At 41.4% G+C, this 22,049-nt stretch overlaps 2 protein-coding genes across 9 annotated transcripts in view; one reads left to right on the forward strand and one right to left on the reverse strand.

Annotated features, from left to right (window-relative positions):
- LOC111867280 (protein abrupt) overlaps window positions 1–22,049 on the reverse strand; it is a 460,728-nt gene that overhangs the window by 65,893 nt on the left and 372,786 nt on the right. The window contains exons 1-2 of one of the 7 annotated variants that reach the window (XM_033752662.1): window positions 12,560–12,790; window positions 965–1,548 (exon numbers count right to left, since the gene is read on the reverse strand). In XM_033752662.1, the coding sequence (XP_033608553.1) occupies window positions 965–1,360 (396 nt within the window). In that variant the 5' untranslated portion in view covers window positions 1,361–1,548; window positions 12,560–12,790. The other 6 variants (XM_023857011.2, XM_023857019.2, XM_023856993.2 and 3 more) reach the window with 6 other exon arrangements.
- The window catches only part of LOC111867257 (voltage-dependent L-type calcium channel subunit beta-1), a 368,762-nt gene continuing 364,473 nt past the window's right edge, over window positions 17,761–22,049 (forward strand). For both annotated transcript variants that reach the window (XM_023856958.2, XM_023856967.2), the window contains exon 1: window positions 17,761–18,269. In XM_023856958.2, coding sequence (XP_023712726.1) covers window positions 18,189–18,269 — 81 coding nt within the window. In that variant the 5' untranslated portion in view covers window positions 17,761–18,188. The remainder of the gene's footprint in view (window positions 18,270–22,049) is intronic.

The following is a 22,049-nucleotide window of genomic DNA, read 5'->3' on the forward strand; positions in this document are numbered from 1 at the left end:
TCCCTGTAAGTGGCCGTGGAGGCCCATAGGGGCGTGAGACGCAGAGGCTCCCATATTTTCTCTATACAACTGGCTCACAGATGGCGGTAAGGTTGTAGGTCCTCGGCTGTCCCATCGGGAATTGAACCCACGACCTTCCAGCTTATAGCACAATGCCTCAACCAACACTGCTACCGTGTGCAACGAAAAACAATATCATATACAGGTGATCAATTAGCTGATTGTTAATATTTTACAGATTTGAGCTGACAAATTTTCTTCCACTCAAAACATTCTTTTGGCTTAGGATAACAGGATCCCAAAATAATTAGGGAACAGAAAATACTGTTCATCTATTGAAAGAATAAATTTTGATATCATGGGTACGGTACTCAGCTCAGTTAAATCCCACAAAAAAGAAATTTCAATGGCCTCTGCCAACAGCCCAATATTTCAATGACACAAACAAATCTCTAGGTTCTAATTTTTAATTCCATCATTACCCACAAACTTAATGAAAAATGGGAAGTATGGACTAGAAACCTAGAATTTTGTCAGTTTTAGTAGCACATCAACTTTAAAATACTGAACAGTATGTCAATTCCCCAACACATCACATGATGTATGCCCATAAATATTACTAGATAATTAAGAATATATGAGTTCAATCAGTTTGGATCTGTGTAGTTTACATTAGTGGTTTTCATCATCTAGTAACATTTATAGGCATTTACCAGGTTTTGTAACAGAGAATTAAAACCACACTTTTTTATATTTTACCCAAGTTGAAACACATTCAATCCCTCAGGGCCATCTCAGATACATTGCATTTAGAGCAACACATCACTGTATTCACCAGTTCAAGTTTCTAATTCTACTGAAATCATCTGTTTCAAACCTTTGTGACTATATATGGAAGAATGTAAACATGATCCAAACTACAGTCCATTTCTTTGAATTCACAATATGAACAAATTATACTCACAGGTGGAACTTTTTGGTTGTCTTTGGTGGGGACATCAGCAAGTCCTCTAACCTGCAACATCTGCGCAGTTTTGAGGAAGTCAGACAGCTGCTCCTGGCCAATATGCACTTCACCGTTGTACATAAAGCGCAAGAGTGATTCCATGTCCTTTTCTTTGACATCACGCAAAATCACAATGGGATGTTGGCAAGGATTTGCCTTGAGAAGTCTTCGGAAGTACGGGCTGCAGGCGGAGAGAACCACTTTGTGGGCAGTGAAGGAACAACCATCACACGCCAATGTGACATCCACAAAGTCCTCCTCGTCACGCAGATGACGGAAGGATGACAGGATGCTGGCATGGAAGTCATTCCAGCGCAGACTATACTGCTGTTCAGGATCTGACACCTCTCCCATCTGGGCCAACAAAAGCTTCACCAAAGCATCGGGTCGTGACACAGCAGTCTTGGTTTCACAGGCATCCGCCGTCTTGCACAGTTGTGAAATGGCTGTTTTATTTCCAGGTCAATATTTTTGTTACTGCACAGTCCTATTACCTGACATTATTCTTCTCCGGAGTGCTTCTTCTTTCTCTGGCTCGGCCCCTGAAACATTCAGAAGAAACAACTTCTTAGCAACGAATACAAAACAGGTCATTTAACATTATCTTCAAAATACAAAAAATTGTATTTAATTGTTATTTTTATATCACTGCTATGTCACTCACTCAATCACACACACACACACTTTAACCTGAAAATTAATACATACATTGGATAGGTAAATAATAAATGTAGGCATGAGCTCATTATACTTCTACTCACAAAAACAAATACACCCAATACATTTCAAAATTTTAAAAACAAAGTAAACCGACAAACTCACAAAATGTTTTTTAATACACCACACATTCCTTTGTAATCATTATACACGGTTAAGCATGGTAAGCAACGGCACACAGTTCGTAATCAATAACGTTTAACACGAAAAACGTTCATCCATTTCTCTTAAACCGACACGGCAACCACAGCAACTTAAATCTACTTACAGCAAGGTTCAAGTGACTCTTAAAAAGCTCTGTACACGAAAATTACACTACTTAAATACGGTAAAATTCATATAGTAAATAAACCGATACTAGCACTGAACGGTTTCAGAAGTCGTGAGAATTCTACGTTATTTTAATGCATAACTTGCTCACATGTTCATATTTTCTCATCTGATTAGACACATCAGTAAAACGTCTTAAAAATTTTCATTTATTAGGTGTGTTATGCTGCGAAATATAAACACATCAATATTACCAACAGTCTTGACGAACTGACAGTTATGACAATATGATTAACAACGAAGTTTCACTATGTCAAGTGGAATGAGGCTAAAATGCTTAATCACACAAATTTCCGTGTTGAACGATTATACAAAAATAATTTATTACACATCTTTGACAAATGTGTCTTTAACACCATTCTTTAGGAACTGCAGGCATTTACTACAAGACACTGACCTGCCATTCATTCGTCTCGCGGAAAACACACAGATAATAATAAACACATTTTGAAGAAAAAAATTACATAAAGTGTATACGTCTAATAAATTGCATGTAGTAAACGAAAAAATCACCACTGTCCATTTATGCCATTTACAAATACAAAGACATCGCATTACACCGACCTTCTCTCAAGTCACGACCTTCCAAGTACGACGCCTACTAGCTTATGACCCGGTAGGTTCACTTAGCCATCATGGCTGCAAAGAAAACTTCAAAGCGCACAAAAAAAAGCGGCCATATTCACAAACATGAATTACATTAAATCGCTCTAAAAATATATCACAACAACGCATCGCAATACCACACACTGACACAATGATGTAAAAACATTCTCAAGTCGTTATTCCCACCTGCTTTTAAGAATACAACACAAGCTATATACCCGTACTAACTGCGCGCTTTTGCGCACGGCTGCTCTGCCTAGCCTGCCAACCCGATTGATGCCCGATAGGCCTAACCACCATCGCGGTCATGAAACACACGCTGAATTTAACACGCTAATACCTCATCATGTGCAGGCTTCGGCCAGCGTTCCTACGCTCTGTCTACTTGATGCGTCTGAAACAACTGTATGCAGCAAATACGTTGTTTCTACAGTTATGTATGTACAAAAACTGAGTCATAAATCATACCTGTTCCCATTCTCAAACCAACAAAAGATCAATCAACAAGCTGAAAGCGGGATTAGTAGATCGTTTCCGGTTCTCCCTGTTCGCGCGCGGAAAGTATGAAAACAGTACCTTCTGAAGGTAGCCATTTCTGGTAACACTTCAAATTAAAAAAGTTAAAACGTGGGCGCGTGTGAATAACACGCTTATATATAGCTATCAAAAATTATTCTAGGGCGATACTGTTTACTGAACCGTACATTTAAATGATTAACAGTTAATAATTAATACATTTATGTATCTGTTCTAGAACACATTTTAATTAAATGATTGGAACGAACATACTTATTAATAACATGTTTCAACAATGCATTTTAATTCAATAAACTTGGTGACAATGTATTCTAAAAATGGCACTATACTTAGAGGAAAAACATATTTATTTTTGACGAGACTATTCCCTTGAACATGCAGATTAAATTAGGTTTCACAACCACCGAAATATTTAAATAACCTTATATAATATAATTCAGACCTCAAGCTGGACAATGACAGATCATCCCTTTTTTTCACACGACAAAATAGTTCTTAAATCATACCATGACCATTATCCGAAATCTTTCAAACCGCTATCATTCGATTCTGTAACCTACGCACCTGAAATCTCGTCATTAAATAAGCCAAGGAACAAACGTAAGATTTGTGCAGCAGATGATCTTAATTGCAGCAGCAGAAGAATTAGAAGAAGAAAAAGGTTATCACATTTAATCAATAATAATAATTTCTTTATTGCTAGTGGGGTGGGACTAAGTCCCTTGTACTGCAGCCACTTCTGGCCTATTGTACAAGCCCCAGATGATAGGTGAGGGTGATTGTGGAGCAATTGGTGGAATGAAGATTGGCAGGGGAAACCGAAGTACTCGGAGAAAACCTGCCCCAGCGCCACTTTGTCCATCACAAATCCCACTTGACCAGACCCGCGATTGAACCCGGGTCGCCGCGGTGGGAAGCCAGAGACTAACCGCTTGAGCTATGGCGCGGCCTTACAATAATAATAATAATAATAATAATGTATCAAGTATAAAACTGACAATGACAACAATAGTTGCTACGTATCAATTGTTCAAACATAATGCATAATATCAATGTCTGTATCCAACAAACGTAGGAGGTGTGGGAATTTAATTTAAATGTTCCTTTTCCCACTGTCTTGTGGGGATGACCGATAAAAGCGGAAGTAATACCACTCACAGTATTCGGCCATTCCCTTCCCTTCCCGATTTCTTCTCTTGCAGCCAAGTTCATATCGATTTTCAGTTCGGTACTCCATGTCGGACAGTACAGTTTGGTGATGTGGTAAAGCAGGGGAGCCTATATTTCACAGAAACTCAAGCATTCCATAATATAAAAAGATATAACAAATGAAACACGTATAATCGAGATGAAAAACAAAATAGAATCAACTCCGGAAATGAATAACTTCTTGCATTTCCCAGCAAGCATGTAAATCCTCCTTCTAAATCAACACTATAATGCACAAAACTACAATTTTATCTCAATGTTTTGCGTTGAAGCAAATCTCACGGGTGAAATACTGAGGATGAGGTCATATGAAAAACGAAAACTACAGATTTAAAGATGAAAATATATAAAACTACAATTGTAACTCTTTTGTGGGGGTCTGACACTGTCCTTCACTCCAAAGAAAAATAACAGGTTATGAGTGCACTAAAATCCTGCGAGACGATCAGGCAGACATTGTCCTTACCTTCATCTTGAGGGTCGACATGGAAAGGACGCAGATGCCCTTTATCTATAATTTAATTGCGATAAAATTTGGAATATTTTTATAGAAAGTTCTTGACTACTCTGCAACCTAAACACGTTTAGTTAATTAAAGTTATTAGGCATAGCAACAGATGACAAGGTTTGTTACCATTCAGTCCAGAACCTTTTGTCTTCTCGTCTGCTGTCCAAAAACATGAAAATTAGAATATACAAAACTATAATTTTACCTGTGGTTCTGCATGGACGTGAAACTTGGTTTCCGACATTAAGGGAGGAACATAGGACTGAGGGTGTTTGAGAACAGGTTGTTGAGGATAATATTTGGACCGAAGAGAGATGAAGTGACAGGAGGTTGGAAAAACTGCATAATGAGGAGCTTAATAACTTGTACTCTTCTTTAACTGTAATTAGAATAAGGCAAGGAGGATGAGGTGGGCAGGGCCTCTAGCACGAATGGGGAGAAGATGAATGCATATAGGGTATTGTTAGGAAAGCCAGAAGGAAAGAGACCACTGGGAAGACGAAGGCGTAGGTGGGTGGACAATATTAAAATGGATCTTAGAGAGATGGGATGGTATGAATTGGATTGATCTGGCTCAGGATAGGGACCAGTGTAGGGCTCTTGTGAACACGATAATGAACCTTCGGGTTCCAAAAATGCTGGGAAATTCTTAAGTAGCTGCAAAATTGGCGGCTTCTCAAGAAAGGCTCAGCTCCATGAGTGAGTGAAGAAATGATACGACATAGGCCCATAGGCTTTGATATTCGAAAACTGGTAGATATAACATAGAAACGAAAAGAAAGTTATAAGGTAAATAACAATTAACTAAGTCACTAACTCCCCGGAGTAAAGTCTTCCTTGAGAAGCTGATAGTCTCTAGGGTAGTCACGAACTTGCCAGCACGTCATGACTAATGGTACATTACCGTCTTCAGAAAACTCACTCTCTGGTCCCTGTCCTGCGAGAGATGGATCCAGTTCACACCCTCATATCCAATTTCTATAAGATTAATTTTAACAGTATCCTTCTCCTACTCTTGGTCCTTCTTGAGTTGTTCATCCAAATAACGTTTGACGAGAAGTAAAAATTACGAAATTATTCGTTGTGCAATTTTCTCTAGGCCCCAATTACTTCCTCTTTCTTGGGTCCAGACACCTTCCTCAGCTACATGTTCTATGCTTCCATAGCGCGGACAAACATAGAACTAGTTACATGAAATGAGAGAGACGAAACTAGTGAGTGGTTTGCTATATATTTGAAATTACAAAGTACAGTCCTTGCCAAAGAATTGCATGCAGCAGAGTCCTCCTCGAGGAATGAACTACTAGTCGCTCAGATAAGCAAGAAATTCCGCCCCAAGTTTCATTACAATGTTCACCAGAGATCGCCATTTGTCTCTACCCTGAGCTTGATGAATAGAGTCCTCCCTTTTTCTTCGGCCTGTTCAGTATATTCTACACTAAGATATTCTCATTGAGAAGCTAACAGTCGCTCAGAGTGTTAAGAAATTCCACACCTTTTATACAGAGTGTAAATAAATATATGTTACAACGCTCTGTGGTAGATAGATGGGTTCAATGTGATCATATTTTCTTAATACACCAATGTCTGGAAACGCTTCCTTTTGGCACTAAGGGTTACAAAAGTTTCTCAAAAATGCGGCCGCCGACTTCATCGCATGTTCTACACCGCCTGGCTATGTTATGTTGAACTCTTTGAAAGATTTCCTGCATTTCTCGGATGGTTCCAGCTGCTACTGCAATTCTTGCCACAAGATCATGTTGTGTCTCCACTGGAGTCTCGTACACCGGGCTTTGCATGCACCCCCAGAGAAAGAAATCCAGTGGAGTCAAGTCAGAGGAGCGAGGGGGCCTCCGCGTCCAATCCTTCTGTTGCCAAAAGTTTCATCCAAATACTCCAGACGACACCACTGCCGTGTGCCGGAGCACCATCATGCTGGAACCTCATTTCACGATGGACTTCCAAAGGCACAACTTCCAGCAGCTCGGGCAAGGTCTCTTCGAGAAATGTTACGTAAATATCACCAGTAAGCCACAGAGGTAAGAGGTACAGGCGTCCTCCTTCACATTTCAGAGGCCCTAGTGCGTAAACAAAGCGTTTCCGGACATGAGTGTATTAATAAATTATGATCAGATTGAACCTATCTAGGTATATACCACAGAGCGTTGTAACATATATTTATCTAAACTCAGTAGAACCTCAAGTTTCATTACCGTGGGATTACTGGGGTTTGGACTTTGCCCGGCGTCTGATATTCTAAAGAACACAACGTTTCGGACGCTCGATCTGTTTCCGTCCTCATTGAATGATCCAGTGATTGAGATCAACTCTTTCTAATGTACACAACAGAGTAGGTACCTCCTCCCCATTTCACCTGAGGACAGAAACAGATCCAGTTCCCGAAACACCGGATAACGGACAAAGTCCAAGAACTCGGTAAACCTGAGTATTATACACCATCGTCAGGACCCTTCAGAATTGACTACTTCATTACCATGTTCATAAGAACACAAAATTGGATATTATCCTGAGCCAGATGAATTCAGCCCGCAATTCCAGGCTCCATTTCTTGCACTATCCACTTTGAACAAAGCATGAAAATGTCATAGCTCTGAGGGAACATTCAAAATCTTCCATCGAAATGTACTCTGTGAAAATCATTGTGCAGTAATCATAGAGCAGTATGTTTCACGAGAATTTTGTTTCCATTGGCTGATCAGCTTTACAGGTTTTAACAATCATTTGATGATTAAATGAATGATAATACGTCACCACCATGAACACACTGAAGCCTCTGTAATTCACCAATAGTCCTACTGATGTAGCAAAAGCACATCACGGCCCTGCAAAAAAGAAAAAACCTCCGAAGTTTCGAATGTACAGTTTTCACATAGCGTAAAACCTCGTTACAATGGAATAATACGTGGAAATAAAGTGTCCGTTAAAGCCGATGTTCGCTATAACCGAGTGAAGGGGTCATCACGGAAATACACCACGGGAGATACAGTTAATACACGCAATAAACATAAAAGCACACAATGTGATTACATAAAGGTTTTTACATTGGGCTTCTTTTTATTTTAAATAGTTTTCTAACTAAATCTTCTCCCTACTTCAACATATGTAAGAAGAATCACAACTGTACACAGCCATATTGTCCGTTACATCTAGGTTCATAACTACGAGGATTACTTTATAATTCAGAGTGTAATGCCAGAACAACGCCGGTCACGGTAGCCGAGTGGTCTAAGGCATGCACTGTCTTCGCTCGCTCGGAAGCCGGGATCGTGAGTTCGAATCCCACTCGGGGCATGGATGTTTGTGTGCGTTTTTCTGTGTTTGTGTACAGGTAGAGGCCTTGCGACGAGCTGATCACCCGCCCAAGGAGTCCTACCGAATGTGTAAGATCTAGAAAAACCGAAGTGAACGGAGAAGTTCATGGAGGTAGGCCTAGGCCCGCTGGAGCTGTAGTGCCAAGGGGGAAAAAAAAATGCCAGAACAACAATTAACTGTGTGGCATGAACTGCCAGATAAGAGAAAGGGTTTAGAATGGTAGGATAATATTGAAGTGGATTTTAAGAGAAGAGTATACGATAGTATGGATTAGATTCGTTTGACTATGGACCAATGGCTGTCGAGAACATGACAATAAACTTGACAATTTCATAAAAGACGGAAATTTCTTGACCAACTGAGCGACTATCAGATCCTGAAAAGGATTAGATTTCACACAGATCCATACTGTTCTCACGTTATGAAGCGAATGCTACAGTATCTGCCTGACACAAACCACGGAATAAGTTGGCCTTCAAGCGGTAATACTTCTGATATGCTTTCGTAGGTGCCTGGTTCGATCCTCAACCTGCGATTCGTCTACCCTGACAGAGTTGCTTTATGGATTTCCTATAGGCCAATACTGGGATAGTAACCTTCAAATTATCTTAAAATAATTAAGACACCGTTCCCCTTCTGTTCTTTTTCAAAATACCCTAATTCTATTTTTTTTTTGGCACTACAGCCCCAGTGGGCCTAGGCCTACCTCCATGAACTTCTCCGTTCACTTCGGGTTTTCTAGATCTTACACATGCGGTAGGACTCCTTGGGCGGGTGATCAGCTCGTCGCAAGGCCTCTACCTGTACACAAACACAGAAAAACGCACACACAAAAAAAACATCCATGCCCTGAGTGGGATTCAAACCCACGGTCCAGATTTCCAAGCGAGCGAAGACACTCCCCTAATTGTATTGTCTCTTTATATTCCTCGACGTAGAATAGCCCATGTAATTGATCCAACGCGGTTAAATGAGGCACATCAGTACATTAAAGTATGAACCTATAACACTGCACTTTACTAGTCTGGCTGGTTAATTTATTTATTAGTCTATGATTTATTTAGAGAATTTTCAGTATCTCTGATTCCATAGCATATAATTATAGGATAATTAGTGAACAGCAAATTGGAAAGCAATGTGGAAGGAAGCGGTCGTGGCCTATTTATGCTACTACCCTAATATTTTCCTGGAACAACTGGGTGAAGACTGTTAAACCTGAAGCATCACAGCCAGCCTCCTGGTCAAGATTTGAACCAGGGACCGCCACAATACGAAGCAGGATTAATTGGGTTAGTATTGTAAATACAGAAGAAAGTTCCAAACGTACGCCATTAGTAAACTGCTGCGTGCATCGGTTTCTTACGTTGCGACGCAGAACAATGCGCCATGATGTGACGCGGTGTAGTCTACCGTGACACCGAATCTTATCTCTGGATTACTGGCACAATTCGCTACGCAATTTTGCAGCAACTCATCATTCAAAAGCGTCCCCCTAACAACGCCATAGACATACAACTGCAATAGTGAGGGACCTCAAATCTAAGAATAACAGCGATTACTTATAAACCACTTATCGAGTCTCCATTTTAGTTTACGTTCTTTATACTAAAAGCACGAAATTGGGTTTCTGAAATCACCTTGCTCTCCATGTGTCTGTATCCCAGCAACGTAACGTCTGAACGCCTTAACTACTCTTTACGAAACTTGGTAATGCCGACTGCACGGCAGAAATCATAAATCCGTCACAATAGTAATACCAACACTGCTTCCCCTCAAATTGTTGAAGTAATAACCTCAACATTACTTGAACGCCTGAACCCACCGTCATGAAAACTGGGAAGTATTTCATGTCACCTGAGGCCATCTTAACTGCGTATCTCATAACCCCTTTTATCAGTAACACAAACACTGCAGTCTCTCAATTATTTGAGGTTATTATTAGATGCTCAATTCTGGTTATATGTATAAGATTCAAGGCCATTGACTTTATCATGCACACATGTATGTATGTAGTATAGTAGTAGCATGCGTAAGGGGTGGGCCATAAAATCCAGCCCTTACACTGTGACCTTCAATGCTCTATTGTGCTTCGTTTTTGGATTAACCCTTTATTAATCCTATACTTCGAATCATGCACACAAAATTTCTACTTGAGGAGCCGGGACAGCTCAGTCGGTATAGGGACTGTCTATGGACTGGACGACCGAGAGGTTGGAGTTCGAGTCCCGGTAAGGCCAAGAATTTTTACTTCTCCATATCATCCAGACCGTCTCTGGGGTCCACCCAGCCTCCTATCCAATGGGTACCGGGGGCTCTTTCGCCGGATGTAAAGCGGCCGGGGCGTGAAGCTGACCACTCACCTCCAGCAAGTTTCAAGGTAAAGTTGTCCTCGTGCTTAACTAATTAAGCACTAAGCCATGAAGACGTTTGGGGGAGTGAATAATTAGTACCGAGGTAAAGAAAATGTGGATATGTACATCCACTCCCCCATACGTCTTCATGGCTTAGTGCTTAATTAGTTAAGCACGAGGACAACTTTACCTTGGCACTTGTTGGAGGTGAGTGGTCAGCTTCATTCCCTGGCCGCTTTACATCCGGGGAAAGATCCTCCGGCACCCATTGGATAGGAGGCTGTGTGGGCCCCAGAGCCGGTCTGGACGACTTGGAGAAGAGAAAATTCTTGAACATAACAGGACTCGAACTCCGATCGTTCGGTTGTCCAGCCCGTAACCAATCTCTACATCGGCTGTGTGCATTTGATCGTATATAGTGAGTAAAAAGTAGTCTGGAAGAAAGTGGTCGTAGCTTGTTTGAATGCAATGCACTAAGGAAAATCACGAAAATCCGTTACCCGTATAGGCTGCAACCAACGTTCCCTCTAAGCCAGGGATGCAAGTGCGCAAATCTTCTGAGCAGGATTTTGCTGGTTTTGGCAACCTCCGGGGGGCAGCGATTTTTAAAAAATGTCCATATCAAACAAAAAATGTAGTTTACTGTTTTCAATTTTATTTTTATTAGCTCAGACTGACTATTTACTAAACAGTGAGTGTGCTCGGGAGACTGAGACTCGTGCGCGGGAGTGTGACAGCAGTTGCGCGCGCAGCTTACAGGGGATATTGCTTCTAACTCATGCGAGATTCAAACAACGTTACCATTAAACTAACCTGCTCAATAACCTCTTGCCTTTGAGTTTTTGCTTTTTTTTTTGACACGCTTTGGGCTACGAGGTAGCGTAGTTGGTTGAGGCACTATGCTACAAGCCGGACGGTCACGGGTTCGATTCCCGATGAAGTTATTGGATTTCTCAATTGACCTAGTCCTTCAAACAGCACTATCTCCCAGGGGTCAACTCAGCCTTTAACAGAAATGAGTACCAGGATTCTTCCTGGGAGGTAAAGGGAGGCCAGCGCGTAAGGCTGAAAATCTCACGACCATCTTTGAGCCGATTGTCTAGAAATTGTGGGAGCCTCGACGTCTCACAACCCTATGGGCCTTCACGGCCTGTTACAGGGATAGCTTTACCGTACTATTTACCTTACCTTAACGAAGCTCTTTCCGTCTATTACTATATCGTATTGAAAGGTTTAATGATTTAAAATGAACTGGAAGGAATGTGGAAGGAAGAGGCCGTGGCTCAGTTAAGGCATCTCTTTATTTGCCCGGAACTGGGGGAGGCTATACAGATACTTATTCGGGAGAGCCAGTCTCCGGACACAGAAACTAAGTAGGCGCGCCGCACAGAAGCCAGCGAATTTAAGTGATGAGTGATGAACAGCGCCCGGATTTTGATGAGCTGAAAATATTTAAAGAATTACCTATAAAATGACCGAAAAAATCCAGAAAAATTACCTAAAATATGACCCAAAAATGTAATATGCAAAGCCTGGATTTTGATGACCCGAAAATATTTAAAAAATGACCTATAAAATGACCTAAAATATGACCCAAAAATGTAATATGCAGGGCTCGGATTTTGATGACCTGAAAATATTCAAAAAATGACTATAAAATGATCGAAAAAATCCAGAAAAATTACCTAAAGGAGAAAAGGAAGAACACTTCGCTTCCATGTTATTCACATTTCAGAAAACGTATGAAGAAAAATTCCCTAAAATGGCCAAAAATGACAAGAAATACCTTAGAAGTCCAAAAATTTACCAAAAAAAATTACCTATAAAATTTACATTTCTGTAACCAGCAGCTCATATCCGAGATTTATATATTTAAGAGCATCGCATAGGATACAAGGAAAAAAAGATGACATGTCATCAAAATCCGGGCCCTGGTGATGACCCTTGGTCAGGTAATCCTACCTCTCTGTGACGAGTCACGTCAGTGTGTCCAAGCTCGTGATTGTTTCACGGGGTGGTAAATGGCGAAGTTTTGATTACACCCACTGCGGTTTCACTGGCTTACAGTGAAGGATATCATTTGACGAGAGCCCTCAGAAGAATGTCACCAGTGTTACCATTATGGTGATGGTTAGTTGGATTACCAGCATCAATGGAGAATCTGACACCAGCTCAAACAGAGAAGTTTGCAAAACCGATGCGTTTATTTTGACATTTCACATGACTTCCAGACAGGTTCATCAACCATCTCAATTACAGAGGGCTCAGTGAAATCTCGATAAGTTCAGCTGGAAAAGATATTTCTTATTGTCACAGAGTCCAGGTTCATCAACGTGTTCAATTGAATCCAGTGCAATTGATAAATTATTATTATTGTTGTTATTATTATTATTAAATTCTATGTGCGTATGTTAATGTATTGTCTTTCTCGCCACATAATGGCATAACCATTGGAAATATACTTATTTTATTTTTTTTCACCTGTTAATGCTAACTTTGATTTTCCTTGGAATTATTATTAATTTGTTGCCATTATATAGACTGTCATATTTTGTATTTTTTAAATTATTTTTGAGTATTTCTACGTACTCATGATAACTTGTAATAGGCCCCTGTGCTGTTAAGTTTGCACGTAAATAAACACGAATTGAATTATTATTATTTTATATTATTCCTGTTGTGACACTAATTCCTTCTGTAATATGGTCTCAAATTGACATATTGTACCACCTCCAAAAGATAAATAACAGAATGGGTTTCTGTTGGAATGGTAACTGGTTGGCAAAAAAGCTAAGAAATCAGGAATAAACGTGCCCCAGTGTCAATGTGTCCACTACAAATCTCAAATGAGCTTCCTTGGGATTGAACCCAGAACTTCACACTGAGAATCTGGCGATCACTTGTCTGAGCCTTGTTAAATATATGGTGAACAGTAAAGTTATTCCTGTGCTTAATTAAACACTTATCCATGAAAGAGTATGGGGAGTTAAGGCATAGCTCCACATATTATTAATATTTGTAATACATTAAAATAAAAGGTTAGCTCCAAGCCCAAGACGCTCTCTTGCGGGGAAACAGCCCCATGTAACCTATGGATATACTGCTAAGCAGGCCTTAGGACAATACCAACACTCATTTAGTTTCTGCTGCACTGTGAGTCGGTGCACTGCTTTGTGGTCTACTGAATCCAGCGTGGAGTCTTGGTTTGGAAATTGCTTTACATCCGGGGATCAGAAGGCATCAATGCCGAGATTTGCGTCATGAAATGATGACAGTGAATGTAAAGTTGTCCCTGTGCTTAATTAATCAAGCACCACGTCATATAGACCTATGGAGAAGTGAAGGTGTACCTTCATAATCCTTGACCTCGGCACTAGACGGCCCTTGCCGCTTTAACCAGGGAGAAAGAGCCTCTGTACACATTAGATGGGAGGCTGGGTGGCTCTGGACTCTATGTAGAAGGGAAGGATGTTACTCTTGCTGGGAATCTAACCCCGACCTTCCAGCCCGTAGTCTGTAGCCATAGCAACTGAGCTATTCCGGCTCTTTGTGAGTGCTATATTTTACTGAAGAGAAATTTGAGTTTTAAGGAGAAGACAAATAGGGATGCGGGTTGACGAATTGTCGTTTAAAATATCTAGGGACGCAGCAGATCGGGTTCAAAGATGGCTTTACGGTAGAGCGTAATATATTTTGTGACATCTCCATTATGCACCTATTTAATAAGGAACATTTTATGTACAGCCGGGAGAGCGCAGTCAGTATAGCGACTGACTACGGGTTGGACGCCTGAGGGTTCGGAGTATGAGTCCCGGTGGAGTCAAGAATTTTCTCCAATTCGTCCAGACCGGCTCTCGGATCCACCCAGCCTCCTCTCCAATGGGTGCCAGGGGCTATTTCCCCGGCGGTAAAGGAGCCGGAGCGTGAAGCTGACCACTTACCTTCAACTAGCGCAGAGATCAAGAAAATGTGGATCTAACATCCACTCCCCCATACGCCTTCATGACGTAGTGCTTAATTAGTTAAACCACGGAACAACTTTACTTTTTACGTTTATGTATGCGCATTATGACTTTGTGTGTAGGCCTATGTTTGGTAGTTCTCACGCCGTAGTGATTTTCACATATTTGAACACGTGACCGGAAGTGATGGAAGCTGTGACATCTGAAGTTTAATTCACTGTGTTAACTGGAGAAAGGAGAGCTCGACGTAAAGGAATTAAACAGACAGAGGAAAGAAAGAAAAGTGGAGAAGAATGAACATACAAAATAGGCCGCGCCATAGCTCAAGTGGTTAGTCGCTGGCTTCCCACCGCGGCGGCTCTGGTCAAGTGGGATTTGTGGTGGACAAAGTGGCTCTGGGGCAGGTTTTCTCCAAGTACTTCGGTTTCCCTTGCCAATCTTCATTCCACCAAATTCTCCATCATCATAATTACCCGGGGCAGGTATGATAGGCTAATCAGTGGACCCAACTGGACCCAACCCCCCACTATGAGAATTAAAAAAAACATTAATGTACATTTTAAGAGATATTTTAAATATTTTTAGAGAAGAATACGTCGCGTTTAATGCGGTAATTACGTTATATCTGAACCCAGACGTACACATTGAATCACGAACATATATCCAGCTTGTCTTTATTTAATCAAACTAATGGCGGTTGCAGATGTTCTCTCCGAAACTCAATTTGCTTGATGCACGTTTCATGTAATACGAAATTTGATAATTGACTTTGTATTTGTACCTGGGATCAGGATAAACTACCCGTAACATGAAATGAAGATGAGAGTACAGAGGCTGCGGTGTGCCAACCAGAGAGATCAGGCCTCATGTGGGCTGCAGGAAAATAAACATAGGCCAAGGAGATTATCCACAAAATTTTTGTACTTAAAATACTGATAGATATTCCCTTATATAAAGGACAGGAAAACGAAAAAGCTCAGTTTGTATAGCTATAGGCTGGATGACCGATGAACCGGAGTTCCATTCTCCCTGTGAATATGTCATTTTTATCTTCTACTACCTACTGGGTACCAGGGGCTTTTTAGCCAGGAATAAAGGTGCCTGGATATTAAGCTGACAACTCACCTCCATCTAGTGCCGAGGTTAAGAAATTGTGGAACTACACCTCCACTACCCCCTTACGTCTTCATGGCGTGGTGCTTAATTATTTAAGCACAGGGATACTTTTGCCTTTATCTACGAAAAATTACGCGCTCCAACTGAACACTCTTATATAGATTTAGATCTGTTAAGGCTAAAATCTGGGAAACGAACCCTAAACGCTGACCAGTGTTCTCGAAATATTAACCCTTTAAGAAGTGAATTCGAATCTCGATGAGGTGGATTTTTTAAATTACCTAATCCTTCCAGCCGCATTATAGCCCCGGGGTCGACTCAGTCTCTAACAGAAATGAGTGCCAGGAATATTCTTGTGGGTAAAGGGCGGCCGGCGCGTAGGGCTGACAAACTTACCGCCATCTATGAGCCGATTGTCTGGAAAATGTGGGAACCTCAACATCTCACAACCCTATGGGCCTTCACGGCCTGTTAAAAGGATAGCTTTACTTTACTTACTTTTACTTTTACCTAAGAGGAAATATATTGCATCTCCAGTACAAGAACAACAGGTTAATGCCGTTTATTGTGAGAACCATACGAAACATCAAGTATACTCCGTGGGCAGAATGAAGAGTTTTGATATATAAAAGAAAACGGTAAATATAGAAAGTAATGGGCTTTATAAAAGCAAAACACCCATTAAACCAAATTTTGAGAGGACTCCACTCGATCTTCTGGCAAAAAGTATCCATGGAGTAGAGTCTTTCCTTGAAGCTGACAGTTGCTCAGCTACTACAAAGTTTCTGCCTTTTATGGAACCTAAAACATCGTAACCTTGTGCACAAAGTGCGCAACTACAATCAGTCCTCAGACAAGTGAATCCAGTCTATTTCCATCTACGCCTAGACCTCCAAAGCGGTCTCTTCCTTGTAAGTTTCCCGACTAAAATTTTGTAAGCACTTCTCATGTTTTATATGCGTTGTTAATGACGAGAACATTTCATCTTCTCACTCTTCATTGATTTAATAATATTTGTTGAAGAGCACACGTTATAAAATGACAGCCTATGAAGTAGAACTTCTATACTACAAGCCAGATCGCGGGTTCCACTCCCGGTAAAGTGGATTTTCTTCGATTTACCTAATATTTCTAGCTGCACTAAGGCCCTAGGGTTGACTTAGCCTCTGAAAGAAATGGGTACCAAGAATCTTCCTGGGGGGTAAAGGGCGACCGGCGCGTAAGGTTGACAAACTTACCGCCGTCTGTGAGCCGATTGTCTAGATAATGTGGGAGCCTCGACGTCTCACAACCCTATGGGCCTTCACGGCCTGTTACAGGGAGGGAAATGGGAGGACAGTATTAAGATAAATCCAAAGAAACTCTTGTCAACGGTGTAGAATGAATTTGCTTGAGCATTTTGTTTCTGTTTCAAATTCTGCTGGCACAGCTTCAGACATGGATTGACTCATTGTGTAATTAATAACAGAATTCTACTCAAATATCACACCGGAAAGCTTCACAACGATATGATAATGTTAAGAAACGTCAGGATTTATTCATGTACCATTTTTCTTTTCAAAAACTGCTCTTACAAAATAGAAAATATAACAATAATATCTTCGTTTTACATTTTACTACTTTTCTCTTTTCAAACTTTCGTGTAATTTCAATCCGTTTCTGAAGAGGCTGTTAGAAATCAAGAGTGGGTGTGAAACACACTTCGAAATGCACCGTGTGGATGTTACAAACATTGTTTGCTAGACTCTACGAAGCCAGTTGTTAGTTTCTAAACCAAGGAATGCAGGTCTTACAGTATTCTGATGTCTGCCGTGTTCTCATGAATTTAAAATTAAAACTAAAATTGAAATTCGAGGACTGAGTTCGAACCTCTAGACGCTTATGACGTAACACAGGTAGGCTGCCGTGACCTCAGTAAGAGAGTGAAAAATAGGATTCCCCGCACGACAATCTATCTATCTTCCTCCATGTTTTAGAGGTCGATCGATAGTCTCGACGGGAGTATGAGGGGAAAATATCGGAAGAAACCGAATGGACCCGAAAACGAACGAAGTTCCAGGTGTTTCGGGTTGCGTTCTTATCCTGTCAATATTGCTTACTGTATTATACAAGTTCTCCGGTGCACAGTTTTGTACCAAACAGGTCTTTATAAAAGGGGAAATATACAAATAATAGTTGGAGATACAGCGTGTGACAACTTCTGTCCTGGGTCTGGGCCTACATCGGAGCTGTCAGCAGGCCTCGGCGGGGGGTGACCTGGCTTGACCTGGGCTGGGTCAGGACGACCAGTCCAACACCCTCACGACCTACTCCATGCAACCTGCTGCTTGCTGGATGGTGAACGTGTGATTAGTGGTGATTCTTAGTGGTGTTTTTAGTTTAGTTTTTTTTAGTGCTACCGAGAGCTGTTGCTGAGAAAGATCTTCTTGGAATGCTCTCCAAATCTGAAGTAAAAAGTGTTGTCATGATGTGGTGGTAAAGGTGGTGGCGCCATGGTTTAGCTGTAAGGCGCCATGTCATCACGGCAGCCGCATGCCCCATCACGTGCTATTTCCGAGTGCCTGGAGGAAACTGCTAACATCTCGGGGAGTCAGGTAATTGCTCACCCACCTTTCCGTATGACTATTTTTGTCGTTCTAACCTTATGTTTGCCTTAACCTATCACTGGATCCTTCATACTCCTGCCAAACCTTGGTAAGGTTGAGGTCGTCCTCAACTGTCCGTATGCCTCAAAACGGAATGGCATTAACATTAAGGCGCTGCAGGAGAAGACGAAGAGGGCTATGATATTACCGAAATGCTAACGTAGATATTTCTAACAACTGATGTTATTTCAGTTACTGAATATATTTAGTGTCACATAAAGCAAGCACTTTGTAAAAGGGAGACAGACTGGTGAAATGAATGGAGTGGCCAACCACAGAACCCACAGAACATTTCTCTGAGTCGAACGTTGCTTAAGGCAAATCCAGTGTTGGCGGAAATGGAATGGGGTTGAACTCAACAGCCTGGCGACGAGTTCAAGTAATTCTACAGTACACCTCAATTTTACTAGACAGTGGCCCTTGCCTTAAACATATTTACTATAAACATGTCCTACGTTTTAAGGGCTGGCTCTACTCCTGCCTCAGATGACTGGTTGCGGTTACGCTGACATAAAAGAAAGTTTTTTTGAGCATTTTGAGAGCGTTTATTAGTTTCTCAAGAACAACTCTGCTCCATGATATTTTGTTTTTTTCATTGGTGCTACAGCCCTCATTTGGGCCTAGGCCTACCTCCATGAAACTCTCCGTTTCACTTCGGTTTTACTAGATCTTAGACATTCGGTAGGACTCCTTGGGCGAGTGATCGCTCGTCGCAAGGCCTCTACATGTACACACACACAAACTAAACATCCATGCCCTGAGTGGGGTTCGAACCTACGATCCCGGCTTCCGAGCGAGCGAAGACAGTGCATGCCTTAGAGCGCTCGGCTAACGTGACCGGCGCTCCATGATGTTACAGTGACATACTCTTATTGTCCTGGGTTCAATCCCGATCATTAAATATACATCAGACTTCCAATATTCCTCCATGTCGTCCAGACCGGTTCTGGGGCCTCCTACCCAAAGGGAACCTGTGGCTTTTTCCACGGGGGTAAAGCGGCAGGGGCTTGAAGATGACCACTTACCTCAAACTAGTGCCGAAGTCAAGAAAATATGGGTCTATACATCGACTCCCCCATACGTCTTCATGGCGTAGTGTTTAATTATTTAAGCAAAGGGACAATTTAATTTTTTTACCTTTCAATGTGCCCAACATAATTGCAGTGTAATGATACAATCATTATTACAGATTGAAAACGATTAATTCTTCTCAATATAGCGATAAACTTAAATAAACTGCTTATCAATTTCAACTTATTACTCTTAAAATTGTTTTAATTTTTTTGATAAATTTTTGTGATGGTAATTATAGTAATGGTTGTGATGATGAGAAGTGTGTGTATGAAATGCAACATTAATTTAAGCACAGACAATTATTGAACATTACTTTCTCTTCAGTTCCTAGATAAAGGCATCGTGACCAACTCAGCATGGTACAGAAATGTAGGTTTGTAATAAGTATCAGAACTTTTGACACCGAACTTCATATACGGTGACATCACAAAATTTTATTATAAAGTGAGCCCACAGAACAGATGTTCACTTTTTCTTTGCCGTCAGTATCGATTTATGGTAAGCGATGAAGATAACAGTATTCCACAGATGAAATCGAAAATCGAATTGCAAGATAACAACGTACACCGTTGCTGATAATGGACAGATGTTCCTGCGCAGGTAAAGCGTGAACAGCTTGCACTCAATGTGGCAAAATCTTTTTCTACGTCAATGAGTATATATGACGCATACATAGCAAAAAATTTATATGGAGGACATCCATAACGAGTATTCCTCGTCAAATATTACTACGGTAATTAAATTAATGGCCGGTCACGGTAGCCGAGCGGTCTAAGGCATGCACTGTCTTCGATCGCTCGAAAGCCGGGATGGTGGGTTCGAATCCCACTCAGAGCATGGATGTTTGTGTGCGTTTTCTGTGTTTGTGTACAGGTAGAGGCCTTGCGACGAGCTGATCACTCGCCCAAGGAGTCCTATCGTATGTGTAAGATCTAGAAAAACCGAAGTGAACGGAGTTCATTGAGGTAGGCCTAGGCCCACTGGGGCTGTAGTACCAAGGAAAAAAAAATAAATTAATGAAGATGAGATAGGTAGGGTAATTGGCATGCATGTGAGTTTGAAAGAAAATCTCACACAGAATTTTCATGAAAAAACTAGGGTACAACATTATAGAAGGGAAGAGACTTGGGCATACGTAGAATAATATTAAAATGTATCTGGATAAATAGGACGGATTGGATTCATGGCGCAGTCTTGTGAACGCAATAATGAATCTTCCGGTTCCATGAAATTCAGGAAAGTTCTTTATTAACTACGCTACTATTAGTTTCTCACGAAGTTCTTTGTTCCTTCGAATAAATTGGTTACATATCCGAAACATTAATTGTATTCTATGCAAAAATGCTTGTACTATTTTAACACGGCTTTCTAATTTCGAAATTCGCATACGCTATTTTGAAGAGCGCGACTGAGACACAACAAATTAGATAGACGTATCAAAAGATAAGACCGCCTCTGTGATCTGTGGTCAGAGTTCCTGGCTACAGATCCAGAGGTCCGGGTTCGATCCCCGGCTCTACCAGATTTTTTGAGAAGTAGTGGGTCTGGAACGGGGTCCATTCGCCCTCGTGAGGATAACTGAGGAGCTATTTCAAGGAAATAGCGGTTCCGGTCTAGAAAACCGAGATTAACGGCCGTGGGGATCCGTTGCGCTGACAACGTGACACCCTCTGTCCGCTGAAGTTGGCACTAACTTCGCCGACAAGAGGCGGCCGCTTGGTCGGTATAGTTTGCTTGTGGACTCAAGCCACAGAGTTTGCTTTTGTTTGTTTTATCGGAAGATATGTTGGAAAAAATATCCGGGAAGGAGGTAAAGTTAAGAATGCGTAATATTACTGCAAATTCATTGCTACAGTGCGGTAGCGAAAGGCGGGTACTAAGGAACGGCGAGATGAGGAGAAAGGAACATCTGGAATCAGGTTTCTACGACCCCTGTGTAGGTATCTCGCCTGGGGGCGCAACAAGAAGCACTGATATTAGGGAAAAATTGGGAAGAGAACGAAGAGTGGGAGGGATACAAGAATATGAAAGGAGCTGACGTAGCAATCTAGAATGGATGCCTTCTGAAAGTTAAATGCGGCAAGCATATTTTTATCACCCTACTGGAACACTGGACACTGGACGTCCAGTAAGAAGATAGGCACAATAATTCCTTTAGTTTCGGAAAGGGTCATCACTCAATACCAGAAATGGCAGAAGAATAAGGGGACGAAGGTTGCAATAAACTGATATAATAAAATCCTAAAACGCATAAATATATTTACAGTTAGTAGGCCTATGTACACGTATTATCTCAGCAGAGTCCTTGATGATAGCGACTTCTCTGATCAAGGAGTTAAGTGCCTCTCACAAGATCCAGCCAAATGCAAGGCCGTACCTAACATTCTGCAACAAGTCAGTTCTTTAAGGTGAAGGGTTGCTAGCCCCCAGCCAACCTCCAACCTTCAGAACTATTTCTCTCGGCTGTCCGTGGCGTACTCACATAATCCTATATTCGGTGCGTTCGGTGCTATCTCTGATGTGGGATCCTCGACGTCTCAGAACCACATGCGCCTCCACGGCTTGTTACAGGGATAGAGCTTTACCTTTAAGAAAGCCGGGATAGCGTAGTCGGCAATGGGATGGACGACCGAAGGTTCGGAATTCGAGTCCCTG

The sequence above is a fragment of the Cryptotermes secundus genome, unplaced genomic scaffold, assembly GCF_002891405.2.
Source record: "Cryptotermes secundus unplaced genomic scaffold, Csec_1.0 scaffold373, whole genome shotgun sequence".
In the NCBI taxonomy this organism is placed as follows: Eukaryota; Metazoa; Arthropoda; class Insecta; order Blattodea; family Kalotermitidae; genus Cryptotermes; species Cryptotermes secundus.